At 40.7% G+C, this 16,452-nt stretch overlaps 1 protein-coding gene across 1 annotated transcript in view; it reads left to right on the top strand.

Moving 5' to 3' along the window:
- Positions 1-16,452, top strand: part of UBR5 (ubiquitin protein ligase E3 component n-recognin 5) — an 877,374-nt gene that overhangs the window by 606,852 nt on the left and 254,070 nt on the right. The window contains exons 25-27 of the mRNA XM_053715922.1: positions 7,578-7,696; positions 8,328-8,454; positions 10,183-10,270. Of these exons, the coding sequence (XP_053571897.1) occupies positions 7,578-7,696; positions 8,328-8,454; positions 10,183-10,270 (334 nt within the window). The remainder of the gene's footprint in view (positions 1-7,577; positions 7,697-8,327; positions 8,455-10,182; positions 10,271-16,452) is intronic.

Genomic DNA, 16,452 nt, shown 5'->3' with positions numbered 1-16,452 from the left:
GAAGTAATTTCCAGAGAATGGGATAAATTGGGTAATTCATTTACTCCTTCTAAACGTTTTAAGCAATTATATCCTGTGCCGTCTGACAGATTAGAATTTTGGGACAAAATCCCTAAAGTCGATGGGGCTATTTCTACCCTTGCTAAACGTACTACTATTCCTACGTCAGATGGTACTTCGTTTAAAGATCCTTTAGATAGGAAAATTGAATCCTTTCTAAGAAAAGCTTATCTGTGTTCAGGTAATCTTCTTAGACCTGCTATATCATTGGCTGATGTTGCTGCAGCTTCAACTTTTTGGTTGGAGACTTTAGCGCAACAAGTAACAGATCATGATTCTCATAATATTATTCTTCTTCTTCAGCATGCTAATAATTTTATCTGTGATGCCATTTTTGATATTATCAGAGTTGATGTCAGGTTTATGTCTCTAGCTATTTTAGCTAGAAGAGCTTTATGGCTTAAAACTTGGAATGCTGATATGGCTTCTAAATCAACTCTACTTTCCATTTCTTTCCAGGGTAACAAATTATTTGGTTCTCAGTTGGATTCTTTTATCTCAACTGTTACTGGTGGGAAAGGAACTTTTTTACCACAGGATAAAAAATCTAAGGGTAAAAACAGGGCTAATAATCGTTTTCGTTCCTTTCGTTTCAACAAAGAACAAAAGCCTGATCCTTCATCCTCAGGAGCAGTTTCAGTTTGGAAACCATCTCCAGTCTGGAATAAATCAAAGCCTTCTAGAAAGGCAAAGCCTGCTTCTAAGTCCACATGAAGGTGCGGCCCTCATTCCAGCTCAGCTGGTAGGGGGCAGGTTACGTTTTTTCAAAGAAATTTGGATCAATTCTGTTCACAATCTTTGGATTCAGAACATTGTTTCAGAAGGGTACAGAATTGGTTTCAAGATGAGACCTCCTGCAAAGAGATTTTTTCTTTCCCGTGTCCCAGTAAATCCAGTGAAAGCTCAAGCATTTCTGAATTGTTTCAGATCTAGAGTTGGCTGGAGTAATTATGCCAGTTCCAGTTCTGGAACAGGGGATGGGGTTTTATTCAAATCTCTTCATTGTACCAAAGAAGGAGAATTCCTTCAGACCAGTTCTGGATCTAAAAATATTGAATCGTTATGTAAGGATACCAACGTTCAAAATGGTAACTGTAAGGACTATCTTGCCTTTTGTTCAGCAAGGGCATTATATGTCCACAATAGATTTACAGGATGCATATCTGCATATTCCAATTCATCCAGATCATTATCAGTTCCTGAGATTCTCTTTTCTGGACAAGCATTACCAGTTTGTGGCTCTGCCGTTTGGCCTAGCTACAGCTCCAAGAATTTTTACAAAGGTTCTCGGTGCCCTTCTGTCTGTAATCAGAGAACAGGGTATTGGGGTATTTCCTTATTTGGACGATATCTTGGTACTTGCTCAGTCTTTACATTTAGCAGAATCTCATACGAATCGACTTGTGTTGTTTCTTCAAGATCATGGTTGGAGGATCAATTCACCAAAAAGTTCATTGATTCCTCAGACAAGGGTAACCTTTCTGGGTTTCCAGATAGATTCAGTGTCCATGACTCTGTCTTTAACAGACAAGAGACGTCTAAAATTGATTTCAGCTTGTCGAAACCTTCAGTCACAATCATTCCCTTCGGTAGCCTTATGCATGGAAATTCTAGGTCTTATGACTGCTGCATCGGACGCGATCCCCTTTGCTCGTTTTCACATGCGACCTCCTTCAGCTCTGTATGCTGAATCAATGGTGCAAGGATTACACAAAGATATCTCAATTAATATCTTTAAAACCGATTGTACAACACTCTCTAACGTGGTGGACAGATCACCATCGTTTAATTCAGGGGGCTTCTTTTGTGCTTCCGACCTGGACTGTAATTTCAACAGATGCAAGTCTCACAGGTTGGGGAGCTGTGTGGGGATCTCTGACGGCACAAGGAGTTTGGGAATCTCAGGAGGTGAGATTGCCGATCAATATTTTGGAACTCCGTGCAATTTTCAGAGCTCTTCAGTCTTGGCCTCTTCTGAAGAGAGAATCGTTCATTTGTTTTCAGACAGACAATGTCACTACTGTGGCATACATCAATCATCAAGGAGGGACTCACAGTCCTCTGGCTATGAAAGAAGTATCTCGAATTCTGGTTTGGGCGGAATCCAGCTCCTGTCTAATATCTGCGGTTCATATCTCAGGTATAGACAATTGGGAAGCGGATTATCTCAGTCGCCAAACGTTGCATCCGGGCGAATTTTTTCCCTGTGGGCTGTTAGGCTCGCGGGGGCTGAAAATGCTTCATTTTATTGCGTCATTCTTGGCGCGGACTTTTTTGGCGCAAAAATTCTTTTCCGTTTCCGGCGTCATACGTGTCGCCGGAAGTTGCGTCATTTTTTGACGTTATTTTGCGTCAAAGATGTCGGCGTTCCGGATGTGGCGTCATTTTTGGCGCCAAAAGCATTTAGGCGCCAAATAATGTGGGCGTCTTTTTTGGCGCTAAAAAATATGGGCGTCATTTTTGTCTCCACATTATTTAAGTCCCATTATTTATTGCTTCTGGTTGCTAGAAGCTTGTTCACTGGCATTTTTTTCCCATTCCTGAAACTGTCATTTAAGGAATTTGATCAATTTTGCTTTATATGTTGTTTTTTTCTTTTACATATTGCAAGATGTTCCACGTTGCAACTGAGTCAGAAGATACTACAGGAAAATCACTGCACAGTGCTGGAGCTACCAAGCTAAGTCTGCTATAAACTTTTGGTATCTGTTTTCTCCAGCTGTTATTTGTATTGCATGTCATGTCAAACTTATTAATGCAGATAAAATTTCCTTTAGTACTGTTACATTACCTGTTGCTGTCCGTCAACATCTAATTTTCAGAGTGTTCCTGATAACATAAGAGATTTTATTTTTTAAATCCATTAAGAAGGCTATGTCTGTTATTTCTCCTTCTAGTATACATAAAAGTCTTTTAAAACTTCTCTTTTTTTCAGATGAATTTTTAAATGAACATCATCATTCTGATACTGATAATGGTTCTTCTGGTTCAGAGGTTTCTGTCTCAGAGGTTGATGCTGATAAATCTTTGTATTTGTTCAAGATGGAATTTATTCGTTCTTTACTTAAAGAAGTGTTATTTGCATTAGAAATAGAGGATTCTGGTCCTCTTGATACTAAATGTAAACGTTTAAATAAGGTTTTTAAATCTCCTGTAGTTATTCCAGAAGTGTTTTATCTCCCTGATGCTATTTCTGAAGTAATTTCCAGGGAATGGAATAATTTGGGTAATTTATTTACTCCTTCTAGACGTTTAAGCAAATTATATCCTGTGCCATCTGACAGATTAGAGTTTTTTGGGACAAAAATCCCTAAGGTTATGGGGCTGTCTCTACTCCTGCTAATGTACTACTATTCCTATGGCAGATAGTACTTCATTTAAGGATCCTTTAGATAGGAAAATTGAATCTTTTCTAAGAAAAGCTTACTTATGTTCAGGTAATCTTCTTAGACCTGCTATATTTTTAGCGGATGTTGCTGCAGCTTCAACTTTTTGGTTAGAAGCTTTAGCGCAACAAGTAACAGATCATAATTTTATAGCATTATTATTATTCTATAACATGCTAATAATTTTATTGGTGATACCATCTTTTGATATCATTAGAGTTGATGTCAGGTATATGTCTCTAGCTATTTTAGCTAGAAAAGCTTTATGGATTAAACTTGGAATGCTGACATGTCTTCTAAGTCAACTTTGCTTTCCCTTTCTTTCCAGGGTAAATAATCATTTCGTTCCTTTCCTCACAACAAGGAACAAAAGCCTGATCCTTCATCCTCAGGAGCGGTATCAGTTTGGAAACTATTTCCAGTTTGGAATATATCCAAGCCTTATAGAAACCTATAGCCAGCTCCTAAGTATCTATGAAGGTGCGGCCCTTATTCCAGCTCAGCTGGTATGGGGCAGATTACGTTTTCTTCAAAGAAATTTGGATCAATTCCGTTCTTAATCTCTGGTTTCAGAAACATTGTTTCAGAAAGGTACAGAATTGGCTTCAAGTTAAGGCCTCCTGCTAAGAGATTCTTTTCTTTCCCGTGTCCCAGTTGACACAGCAAGGCTCAGCATTTCTGAAATGTGTTTCAGATCTAGAGTTGGCTGGAGTATTTATGCCAGTTCCAGTTCTGGAACAGGGGCTGGGGTTTTATTTTATCTCTTCATTGTACCAAAGAAGGTCAATTCCTTCAGACCAGTTCTGGATCTATCATTATTGAATCGTTATGTTAGGATACCAACATTCAAGATGGTTACTGTAGGACTATCCTGCCTTTTGTTTAGCAAGGGCATTATATGTCTACAATAGATTTACAGGATGTGTATCTGCATATTCCGATTCATCCAGATCACTTTTAGTGTCTGAGATTCTCTTTTTAGACAAGCATTACCAGTTTTGTGGCTCTACTGTTTGGCCTAGCCTCAGTTCCAAGAATTTTTTTCAAAGGTTCTCGGTGCCCTTCTTTCTGTAATCAGAGAATAGGGTTTTGGTATTTCCTTATTTGGACGATATCTTGGTACTTGCTCAGTCTTCTCATTTTCGAAGAATCTCATACGAATCGACTTGTGTTGTTTCTTCAAGTTCATGGTTGGAGGATCAATTTACCAATCAGTTCATTGATTCCTCAGACAAGGGTAACCTTTTTAGGTTTCTAGATAAATTCAGTGTCTATGACTCTGTCCTTGTCAGACAAGAGAAGTTTAACATTGATATTAGCTTGTCAAAACCTTCAGTCACAATCATTCCCTTTGGTAGCCTTATGCATGGAAATGTTGGGTCTTAGGACTGCCGCATCAGATGCGATCTCCTTTGCTCGTTTTCACATGCGACCTCTTCAGCTCTGTATGCTGAACCAATGGTGCAGGGATTACTCAAAGATATCTCAATTAATATCTTTAAACCGATTTTACGACACTCTCTGACATGGTGGACAGATCACCATCGTTTAGTTCAGGGGGCTTCTTTGTTCTTCCGACCTGGACTATAATCTCAACAGATACAAGTCTTACAGGTTGGGGAGCTGTGTGGGGGTATCTGACGGCACAAGGGGTTTGGGAATCTCAGGAGGTGAGATTTCCGATCAATATTTTGGAACTCAGTGCAATTTTCAGAGCTCTTCAGTCTTGGCCTCTTCCGAAGAGAGAGTTGTTCATTGTTTTCAGATAAGACAATGTCACAACTGTGGCATACATCAATCATCAAGGAGGGACTCACAGTCCTCTGGCTATGAAAGAAGTATCTCGAATTTTGGTTTGGGCGGAATCCAGCTCCTGTCTAATCTCTGCGGTTTTTATCCCAGGTATGGACAATTGGAAAGCGGATTATCTCAGTCGCCAAACGTTGCATCCGGGCGAATGGTCTCTTCACCCAGAGGTATTTCTTCAGATTGTTCAAATGTGGGAACTTCCAGAAATAAATCTGATGGCTTCTCATCTAAACAAGAAACTTCCCAGGTATCTGTCCAGATCCCGGGATCCTCAGGCGGAGGCAGTGGATGCATTTTCACTTCCTTGGAAGTATCATCCTGCCTATATCTTTCCGCCTCTAGTTCTTCTTCCAAGAGTAATCTCCAAGATTCTGAAGGAATGCTCGTTTGTTCTGCTGGTAGCTCCGGCATGGCCTCACAGGTTTTGGTATGCGGATCCTGTCCGGATGGCCTCTTGCCAACCGTGGACTCTTCCGTTAAGACCAGACCTTTTGTCTCAAGGTCCTTTTTTCCATCAGGATCTGAAATCCTTAAATTTAAAGGTATGGAGATTGAACGCTTGATTCTTGGTCAAAGAGGTTTCTCTGACTCTGTGATTAATACTATGTTACAGGCTCGTAAATCTGTATCCAGAGAGATATATTATAGAGTCTGGAAGACTTATATTTCTTGGTGTCTTTCTCATCATTTTTCTTGGCATTCTTTTAGAATACCGAGAATATTACAATTTCTTCAGGATGGTTTAGATAAGGGTTTGTCCGCAAGTTCCTTGAAAGGTCAAATCTCTGCTCTTTCTGTTCTTTTTCACAGAAAGATTGCTATTCTTCCTGATATTCATTGTTTTGTACAAGCTTTGGTTCGTTTAAAGCCTGTCATTAAGTCCATTTCTCCTCCTTGGAGTTTGAATTTGGTTCTGGGGGCTCTTCAAGCTCCTCCATTTGAACCTATGCATTCATTGGATATTAAATTACTTTCTTGGAAAGTTTTGTTCCTTTTGGCCATCTCTTCTGCCAGAAGAGTTTCTGAATTATCTGCTCTTTCTTGTGAGTCTCCTTTTCTGATTCTTCATCAGGATAAGGCGGTGTTGCGAACTTCTTTTGAATTTTTACCTAAAGTTGTGAATTCCAACAACATTGGTAGAGAAATTGTGGTTCCTTCATTATGTCCTAATCCTAAGAATTCTAAGGAGTAATCGTTGCATTCTTTGGATGTTGTTAGAGCTTTGAAATATTATGTTGAAGCTACGAAATCTTTCTGTAAGACTTCTAGTCTATTTGTTATCTTTTCCGGTTCTAGGAAAGGCCAGAAAGCTTCTGCCATTTCTTTTGCATCTTGGTTGAAATCTTTAATTCATCTTGCCTATGTTGAGTCGGGTAAAATTCCGCCTCAGAGAATTACCGCTCATTCTACTAGGTCAGTATCTACTTCCTGGGCGTTTAGGAATGAAGCTTCGGTTGACCAGATCTGCAAAGCAGCAACTTGGTCCTCTTTGCATACTTTTACTAAATTCTACCATTTTGATGTATTTTCTTCTTCTGAAGCAGTTTTTGGTAGAAAAGTTCTTCAGGCAGCGGTTTCAGTTTGAATCTTCTGCTTATGTTTTTTGTTAAACTTTATTTTGGGTGTGGATTATTTTCAGCAGGAATTGGCTGTCTTTATTTTATCCCTCCCTCTCTAGTGACTCTTGTGTGGAAAGATCCACATCTTGGGTAGTCATTATCCCATACGTCACTAGCTCATGGACTCTTGTTAATTACATGAAAGAAAACATAATTTATGTAAGAACTTACCTGATAAATTCATTTCTTTCATATTAACAAGAGTCCATGAGGCCCACCCTTTTTTGTGGTGGTTATGATTTTTTTGTATAAAGCACAATTATTCCAATTCCTTATTTTATATGCTTCGCACTTTTTTTCTTATCACCCCACTTCTTGGCTATTCGTTAAACTGATTTGTGGGTGTGGTGAGGGGTGTATTTATAGGCATTTTAAGGTTTGGGAAACTTTGCCCCTCCTGGTAGGAATGTATATCCCATACGTCACTAGCTCATGGACTCTTGTTAATATGAAAGAAATGAATTTATCAGGTAAGTTCTTACATAAATTATGTTTTTTCATCCTTCATCAGATAAACACTTACAATTATGCATTATCCTGCACTTGACCAAATACAGTATGCAAACTTTTTAAACACATTTTCAAACGTAATAATTGGATTTTCTTTCTTTATAATGTATACGTTTGTGAAAAGCGTAATTTATTGGCCTAATTGGAGCTACTACTAGCCAAGAACATAACCTATGTTGTCCCTGTCTTTCAGAGGGGAACACCTGCTTCTCTTCCTAGTACAAACGGTAGCTAGACAAACAGTGGAACACTGCCAGTATAGACCACCTAGAATTCGAGAAGATCGTAATCGTAAAACTGCCAATCCAGAAGGTGTGCAAAACTTCATCTTGATCAGTCTTGTTAAATAATAAGGCTAAGGGAAGTGTAAATTAAGTTGACATGAAATTAAATTAAGCTATAATTGTTTTACTTTTAAATGTGTAAGTGTATTTTTTTTTTTTTTTTTAATCAATGCATGTTAATTTCTTACATGACGTTTTATGTTGCATTGCTAATCAGAGCAATGTTAAAAGTGCAAAAAAAGAACATGCTGTAATGTATTGAGTATTTAATGATTGATTGTACGGTTACTTAGAACTGTGTTTAACCCCTCCTCAGCTCCAGAGTAGCAATGGATCACCAAGACCTAGCTAGTCAGTGGTGCTCACCAGATGTGTTCAGCTAGGTCCATGTTGTGCACTGCTGTTCTGGAGCTGACTAAAACTGTGCTTAAACTCTTTGCAGGGTTTAAAAACCTAAAGCATATTGTTGCTGTTGTGATTGAGCTACAAATACAAAGATTTAAATATTTCTGAGAAGAATTAGTGTTTTTCTTCTTCTTCTTCTTCTGATTATATCCATTAACTGGATAAAACCATAGCTGGTACAGTGGTTGGATCTTAAAAGCAAACTCAATATTAGTGTTTTTTTTTTTTTTTTTTAATTTATGTATTCTTTTTAGAGTCTGATATGCCGGATCATGATTTAGAGCCTCCAAGGTTTGCCCAGCTTGCCTTAGAACGAGTTTTACAAGACTGGAATGCTCTTAAGTCTATGATCATGTTTGGCTCGCAGGAAAATAAAGACCCGTGAGTACTTATTCCTTTTGTTTATACTTTTAGGGCTCCATTTATCAAAGTGCATATATGCCTATAAGCAAACTCTGCTCCCTAACCTCTCTCTTGAAGTGGCTTAGTTAAATCAATCAATGCTTATTCTTCCAAGATGATTGACAACCCATGCCTTTGCAGAATTAGTTACTCAAGAGCAGGGGACTGGCTGCACAAGCCGTTGCTTGTGCAGTTTTGAATGGAAAATACCTGGATATCTTGTCCACCAGCAATTTGTTAAACGGGGCCCTTAATTTTGCATGGAGGAGCTCTAATGTAATTTTTTTTTATATTAAAGGGATTGAAAGAAAAAAATTGAAATGTGTATGAATGCATTTTAGTTTTAAATAGAAGCAATATTCTTCCATTCGATAAAATGCTTTTAGTAAAAGTTAATATTTTTCCAGCTGCATACACACACACATGCTGTGATGACCTATACACCAGTATACAAACACTAAAGCTCAGTCAGCAGTGGCTTGTATGAATTAAGTCTTCACAGACACAATACACACCACCGCCAGCTCTCTGAGTTTGAATACTGATGCATGTGCCCACACACCATATGTATGTAGGCCGCTGATAAACTTTAAAGGGACATGAAACCCAAACTTTTTTTTCATGATTGAGCATGCTATTTCTTTCCTAAGACATGGAGTGTCCACAACGTCATTCCAATTACTAGTGGGATATTCACTCCTGGCCAGCAGGAGGAGGCAAAGAGCACCCCAGCAAAGCTGTTAAGTGTCACTTTCCTTACCTATAACCCCCAGTCATTCTCTTTGCCTCATCAAAGGACGACGTGAAGTTGGTGTCTGAAGATTTTTATTCCTTTTATGGGTACTTTTCCCTGCAAGCAAGAATTGGGGATTAGCTGTGTCCACGTCAATCTCTTGAGTAAGAGTAGTGGTGGCTTTTAAGCAGTTAGAAAGTGGTGAGGTTGTCCTTGCTTTGTTTTCTAACATAATCACTACCCTAGTTATGGAAAGCGAGAGTTGGTTACTCTGTTCTTTCTTTTTGTACAGGTCTCTGTAAGAAGTATGTGTCCTTTCACGCCTTGTGAGCTGTTTTTCCAACAGCTGGATTTGCAGGTAAGTGCTTTTGCCTCCTAGGTTCTGGAGACTTACACTATATATCTCTGCATTTTATTTCTGGAACGTATATAAATCCTTTATGGAGGGTTTGTTCTGGGCAGTGTGCAGGCATGTTTAGGTATGTGGAGACTAAGGGGTTAATGTTTTGCCTTGCCGTTTGTGATGATAACTCTGAGGCTCAAGAGTTTTTTTTATTTAGTGAGGAGGATGGCATAATTGTGTTGCTTTTATCAGGATTTGTGATAACGGCTCAATTTTTACTTTACTGTGTCAATTTACTCTGGGAGAAGCACTCTTTAATATTATTGCGCAAATTCTTTTGAGCCGGTCATGTGCCTGTTGACTTTTCCACTGGAGACTCTCTGAGCAGAGCGTCGTAGTGCCGAGTGTTTTCACTGTGAGGTGAAGAAGCGCCTTGTTTGCCGATTTATGCAAGTTGTTGAGATATCTGGTGAAGGTTCAGGTAGGGCACCTCAGACTGTCTGAGGTGTAGAGGCGCAATATTTATAACTTTATAATTTTTACTTAGCGTTTTTTGGCGCTCTAAAGCTAAAGTCTGTTGTTCTTAAAGTGATGGCTGTCATTTTTAATTGGTGTTCATTCCTTTAATTAGGGAAATTATTCGGCTACTGAACAGGAGTCTGTTCCTTTTGACAAATGTTTATTATGCTTTGAGTTCCAAATTGTTTTACCTATGTGAGGTACCGGCTACTTTGGACGACTCAGATTCTTCTGTCGCTGTCAACCCTAAGAAATCTAGTAAGCTTAACAAATACTATGATTCCTTTTTCTTCTGTTATGTGTGATCAGTCCACGGGTCATCATTACTTCTGGGATATAACTCCTCCCCAACAGGAAATGCAAGAGGATTCACCCAGCAGAGCTGCATATAGCTCCTCCCCTCTACGTCAGTCCCAGTCATTCTCTTGCACCCAACGACTAGATAGGATGTGTGAGAGGACTATGGTGATTATACTTAGTTTTTATGACTTCAATCAAAAGTTTGTTATTTTACAATAGCACCGGAGCGTGTTATTACTTCTCTGGCAGAGTTTGAGGAAGAATCTGCCAGAGTTTTTTACTATGATTTTAACCGGAGTAGTTAAGATCATATTGCTGTTCTCGGCCATCTGAGGGAGGTAAAAGCTTCAGATCAGGGGACAGCGGGCAGATGAATCTGCATTGAGGTATGTAGCAGTTTTTATTTTCTGAATGGAATTGATGAGAAAATCCTGCCATACCGTTATAATGACATGTATGTATACACTTCAGTATTCTGGGGATGGTATTTCACCGGAACTACTCTGTTAAAAGTCACTAATCCTTTTAATAAGTATTTATCATGTTAAACGTTTTTGCTGGAATGTAGAATCGTTTACATTGCTGAGGTACTGAGTGAATAAATATTTGGGCATTATTTTCCACTTGGCAGTTGTTTGCTTTTAATTGTGACAGTTTCGTTTCTCTTCACTGCTGTGTGTGTGAGGGAGGGGCCGTTTTTGGCGCTCTTTGCTACGCATCAAAAAATTCCAGTCAGTTACTCTTATATTTCCTGCATGATCCGGTTCATCTCTGTCAGATCTCAGGGGTCTTCAAACTTCTTTGGAGGGAGGTAGATTCTCTCAGCAGAGCTGTGAGAATTTTATATTGACTGTGAATAAAAACGTTGCTCTGTAATTTTTATGTCAAATTTAATTATTGTTATTTTACTAAGGGGAACAAACCTTTGCTAAAAGTTGTGTTGTTTTAAAGTTTGATGCTATAACTGTTTTTCAGTTCATTATTTCAACTGTCATTTAATCGTTTAGTACCTCTTTGAGGCACAGTACGTTTTTGCTAAAAAAGATTATAACCAAGTTGCAAGTTTATTGCTAGTGTGTTAAACATGTCTGACTCAGAGGAAGATATCTGTGTCATTTGTTCCAATGCCAAGGTGGAGCCCAATAGAAATTTATGTACTAACTGTATTGATGCTACTTTAAATAAAAGTCAATCTGTACAATGTGAACAAATTTCACCAAACAGCGAGGGGAGAGTTATGCCGACTAACTCGCCTCACGCGGCAGTACCTGCATCTCCCGCCCGGGAGGTGCGTGATATTATGGCGCCTAGTACATCTGGGCGGCCATTACAGATAACATTACAAGATATGGCTACTGTTATGACTGAAGTTTTGTCTAAATTACCAGAACTAAGAGGCAAGCGTGATCACTCTGGGGTGAGAACAGAGTGCGCTGATAATACTAGGGCCATGTCTGATACTGCGTCACAGCTTGCAGAGCATGAGGACGGAGAGCTTCATTCTGTGGGTGACGGTTCTGATCCAAACAGATTGGATTCAGATATTTCAAATTTTAAATTTAAATTGGAGAACCTCCGTGTATTACTAGGGGAGGTCTTAGCAGCTCTCAATGATTGTAACACCGTTGCAATACCAGAGAAACTGTGTAGGTTGGATAAATACTTTGCGGTACCGGCGAGTACTGACGTTTTTCCTATACCTAAGAGACTAACTGAAATTGTTACTAAGGAGTGGGATAGACCCGGTGTGCCGTTCTCACCCCCTCCGATATTTAGAAAAATGTTTCCAATAGACGCCACCACACGGGACTTATGGCAAACGGTCCCTAAGGTGGAGGGAGCAGTTTCTACTTTAGCTAAGCGTACCACTATCCCGGTGGAGGATAGCTGTGCTTTTTCAGATCCAATGGATAAAAAATTAGAGGGTTACCTTAAGAAAATGTTTGTTCAACAAGGTTTTATATTGCAACCCCTTGCATGTATCGCGCCGATTACGGCTGCGGCAGCATTTTGGATTGAGTCTCTGGAAGAGAACCTTAGTTCATCTACGCTAGACGACATTACGGACAGGCTTAGAGTCCTTAAACTAGCTAATTCATTCATTTCGGAGGCCGTAGTACATTTAACCAAACTTACGGCTAAGAACTCAGGATTCGCCATACAGGCACGTAGGGCGCTGTGGCTAAAATCCTGGTCAGCTGATGTTACTTCTAAGTCCAAATTACTTAATATACCTTTCAAGGGGCAGTCTTTATTCGGGCCCGGTTTGAAAGAAATTATCGCTGACATTACAGGAGGTAAGGGCCACGCCCTACCTCAAGACAAAGCCAAAGCTAAGGCTAGACAGTCTAATTTTCGTCCCTTTCGGAATTTCAAAACAGGAGCAGCATCAACCTCCACTGCACCAAAACAGGAAGGAGCTGTTGCTCGTTACAGGCAAGGCTGGAAGCCTAACCAGTCCTGGAACAAGAGCAAGCAGGCCAGGAAACCTGCTGCTGCCCCAAAGACAGCATGAACCGAGAGCCCCCGATCCGGGACCGGATCTAGTGGGGGGCAGACTTTCTCTCTTCGCCCAGGCCTGGGCAAGAGATGTTCAGGATCCCTGGGCACTAGAGATCATATCTCAGGGATACCTTCTAGACTTCAAATTATCTCCCCCAAGAGGGAGATTTCATCTGTCAAGGTTGTCAACAAACCAGATAAAGAAAGAAGCGTTTCTACGCTGTGTACAAGATCTGTTATTAATGGGAGTGATCCATCCGGTTCCGCGGTCGGAACAAGGACAAGGGTTCTACTCAAACCTGTTTGTGGTTCCCAAAAAAGAGGGAACTTTCAGGCCAATCTTAGATTTAAAGATTCTAAACAAATTCCTAAGAGTTCCATCGTTCAAAATGGAAACTATTCGGACAATCTTACCCATGATCCAAAAGGGTCAGTACATGACCACAGTGGATTTAAAAGATGCTTACCTTCACATACCGATCCACAAAGATCATCACCGGTATCTAAGGTTTGCCTTCTTAGACAGGCACTACCAGTTTGTAGCTCTTCCATTCGGATTGGCTACGGCTCCAAGAATCTTCACAAAGGTTCTGGGGGCCCTTCTGGCGGTACTAAGACCGCGAGGGATTTCGGTAGCTCCGTACCTAGACGACATTCTAATACAAGCTTCAAGCTTTCAAACTGCCAAGTCTCATACAGAGTTAGTTCTGGCATTTCTAAGGTCGCATGGATGGAAAGTGAACGAAAAGAAGAGTTCTCTTTTTCCTCTCACAAGAGTTCCATTCTTGGGGACTCTTATAGATTCTGTAGAAATGAAGATTTACCTGACAGAAGACAGGTTAACAAAGCTTCAAAATGCATGCCGTGTCCTTCATTCCATTCAACACCTGTCAGTAGCTCAATGCATGGAGGTGATCGGCTTAATGGTAGCGGCAATGGACATAGTACCTTTTGCACGCCTACACCTCAGACCGCTGCAATTGTGCATGCTAAGTCAGTGGAATGGGGATTACTCAGATTTGTCCCCTACTCTGAATCTGAATCAAGAGACCAGAAATTCTCTTCTATGGTGGCTTTATCGGCCACACCTGTCCAGGGGGATGCCATTCAGCAGGCCAGACTGGACAATTGTAACAACAGACGCCAGCCTACTAGGTTGGGGCGCTGTCTGGAATTCTCTGAAGGCTCAGGGACTATGGAATCAGGAGGAGAGTCTCCTTCCAATAAACATTCTGGAATTGAGAGCAGTTCTCAATGCCCTTCTGGCTTGGCCCCAATTAACAACTCGGGGGTTCATCAGGTTTCAGTCGGACAACATCACGACTGTAGCTTACATCAACCATCAGGGAGGGACAAGAAGCTCCCTAGCAATGATGGAAGTATCAAGGATAATTCGCTGGGCAGAGTCTCACTCTTGCCACCTGTCAGCAATCCACATCCCGGGAGTGGAGAACTGGGAGGCGGATTTCTTGAGTCGCCAGACTTTTCATCCGGGGGAGTGGGAACTTCATCCGGAGGTCTTTGCCCAAATACTTCGACGTTGGGGCAAACCAGAGATAGATCTCATGGCGTCTCGCCAGAACGCCAAACTTCCTCGCTACGGGTCCAGATCCAGGGATCCGGGAGCGGTTCTGATAGATGCTTTGACAGCACCTTGGAACTTCGGGATGGCTTATGTGTTTCCACCCTTCCCGCTGCTTCCTCGATTGATTGCCAAAATCAAACAGGAGAGAGCATCAGTGATTCTAATAGCGCCTGCATGGCCACGCAGGACTTGGTATGCAGATCTAGTTGACATGTCATCCTGTCCGCCTTGGTCTCTACCTCGAAGACAGGACCTTCTGATACAGGGTCCATTCAAACATCAAAATCTAACTTCTCTGAAGCTGACTGCTTGGAAATTGAACGCTTGATTTTATCAAAACGTGGTTTTTCTGAGTCGGTTATTGATACCCTGATACAGGCTAGGAAGCCTGTTACCAGAAGGATTTACCATAAAATATGGCGTAAATACCTATACTGGTGCGAATCCAAAGGTTACTCCTGGAGTAAGGTTAGGATCGCTAGGATATTGTCTTTTCTACAAGAAGGTTTAGAAAAGGGTTTATCAGCTAGTTCATTAAAGGGACAGATTTCAACTCTGTCCATCTTGTTACACAGGCGTCTGTCAGAAAATCCAGACGTCCAGGCCTTTTGTCAGGCTTTAGCTAGGATCAAGCCTGTGTTTAAAGCTGTTGCTCCGCCATGGAGTTTAAACTTAGTTCTTAACGTTTTACAGGGTGTTCCGTTTGAACCCCTTCATTCCATTGATATAAAATTGTTATCTTGGAAAGTTCTGTTTTTAATGGCTATTTCCTCGGCTCGAAGAGTCTCTGAGTTATCAGCCTTACATTGTGATTCTCCTTATCTGATTTTTCACTCAGACAAGGTAGTTCTGCGTACTAAACCTGGGTTCTTACCTAAGGTAGTCACTAACAGGAACATCAATCAAGAGATTGTTGTTCCACCCTTGTGTCCAAATCCTTCTTCAAAGAAGGAACGTCTTCTACACAATCTGGATGTAGTTCGTGCCCTCAAGTTCTACTTGCAGGCAACTAAAGATTTTCGCCAAACTTCTTCCCTGTTTGTCGTTTCTTCTGGACAGAGGAGAGGTCAAAAAGCTTCTGCTACCTCTCTCTCTTTTTGGCTTCGTAGCATAATACGTTTAGCCTATGAGACTGCTGGACAGCAGCCTCCTGAAAGAATTACAGCTCACTCCACTAGAGCTGTGGCTTCCACTTGGGCCTTTAAGAATGAGGCCTCTGTTGAACAGATTTGCAAGGCTGCAACTTGGTCTTCGCTTCATACTTTTTCCAAATTTTACAAATTTGACACTTTTGCTTCTTCGGAGGCTATTTTTGGGAGAAAGGTTCTTCAGGCAGTGGTTCCTTCTGTATAATGAGCCTGCCTATCCCTCCCGTCATCCGTGTACTTTTGCTTTGGTATTGGTATCCCAGAAGTAATGATGACCCGTGGACTGATCACACATAACAGAAGAAAACATAATTTATGCTTACCTGATAAATTCCTTTCTTCTGTTGTGTGATCAGTCCACGGCCCGCCCTGTTTTAAGGCAGGTAAATATCTTTTAAATTATACTCCAGTCACCACTTCACCCTTGGTTACTCCTTTCTCGTTGATTCTTGGTCGAATGACTGGGACTGACGTAGAGGGGAGGAGCTATATGCAGCTCTGCTGGGTGAATCCTCTTGCATTTCCTGTTGGGGAGGAGTTATATCCCAGAAGTAATGATGACCCGTGGACTGATCACACAACAGAAGAAAGGAATTTATCAGGTAAGCATAAATTATGTTTTTTTCCCTGTCACCTGTTTTTAAAAAGAGGTTTCCTGTTGCAACTCCATTTGGGACTCATGGCGCACTTGTGACTAAGGTAGACAGGGCTATTTCTTCTCTGGCCAAAAGAACCACAATTTATATAGAGGATAGCTGTTCTTTTAAGGATCCTATGGACAAAAAGCTGGAGGCTTATTTAAAGAAAATGTATGTTCATCATGGTCTACAATGGCAACCTGCAGTTT

This window comes from Bombina bombina, chromosome 5 (genome assembly GCF_027579735.1).
Source record: "Bombina bombina isolate aBomBom1 chromosome 5, aBomBom1.pri, whole genome shotgun sequence".
Taxonomy (NCBI): domain Eukaryota; kingdom Metazoa; phylum Chordata; class Amphibia; order Anura; family Bombinatoridae; genus Bombina; species Bombina bombina.
The sequence above is the reverse complement of the archived record's forward strand: the minus strand, read 5'-3'. Positions and strand labels throughout refer to the sequence as shown.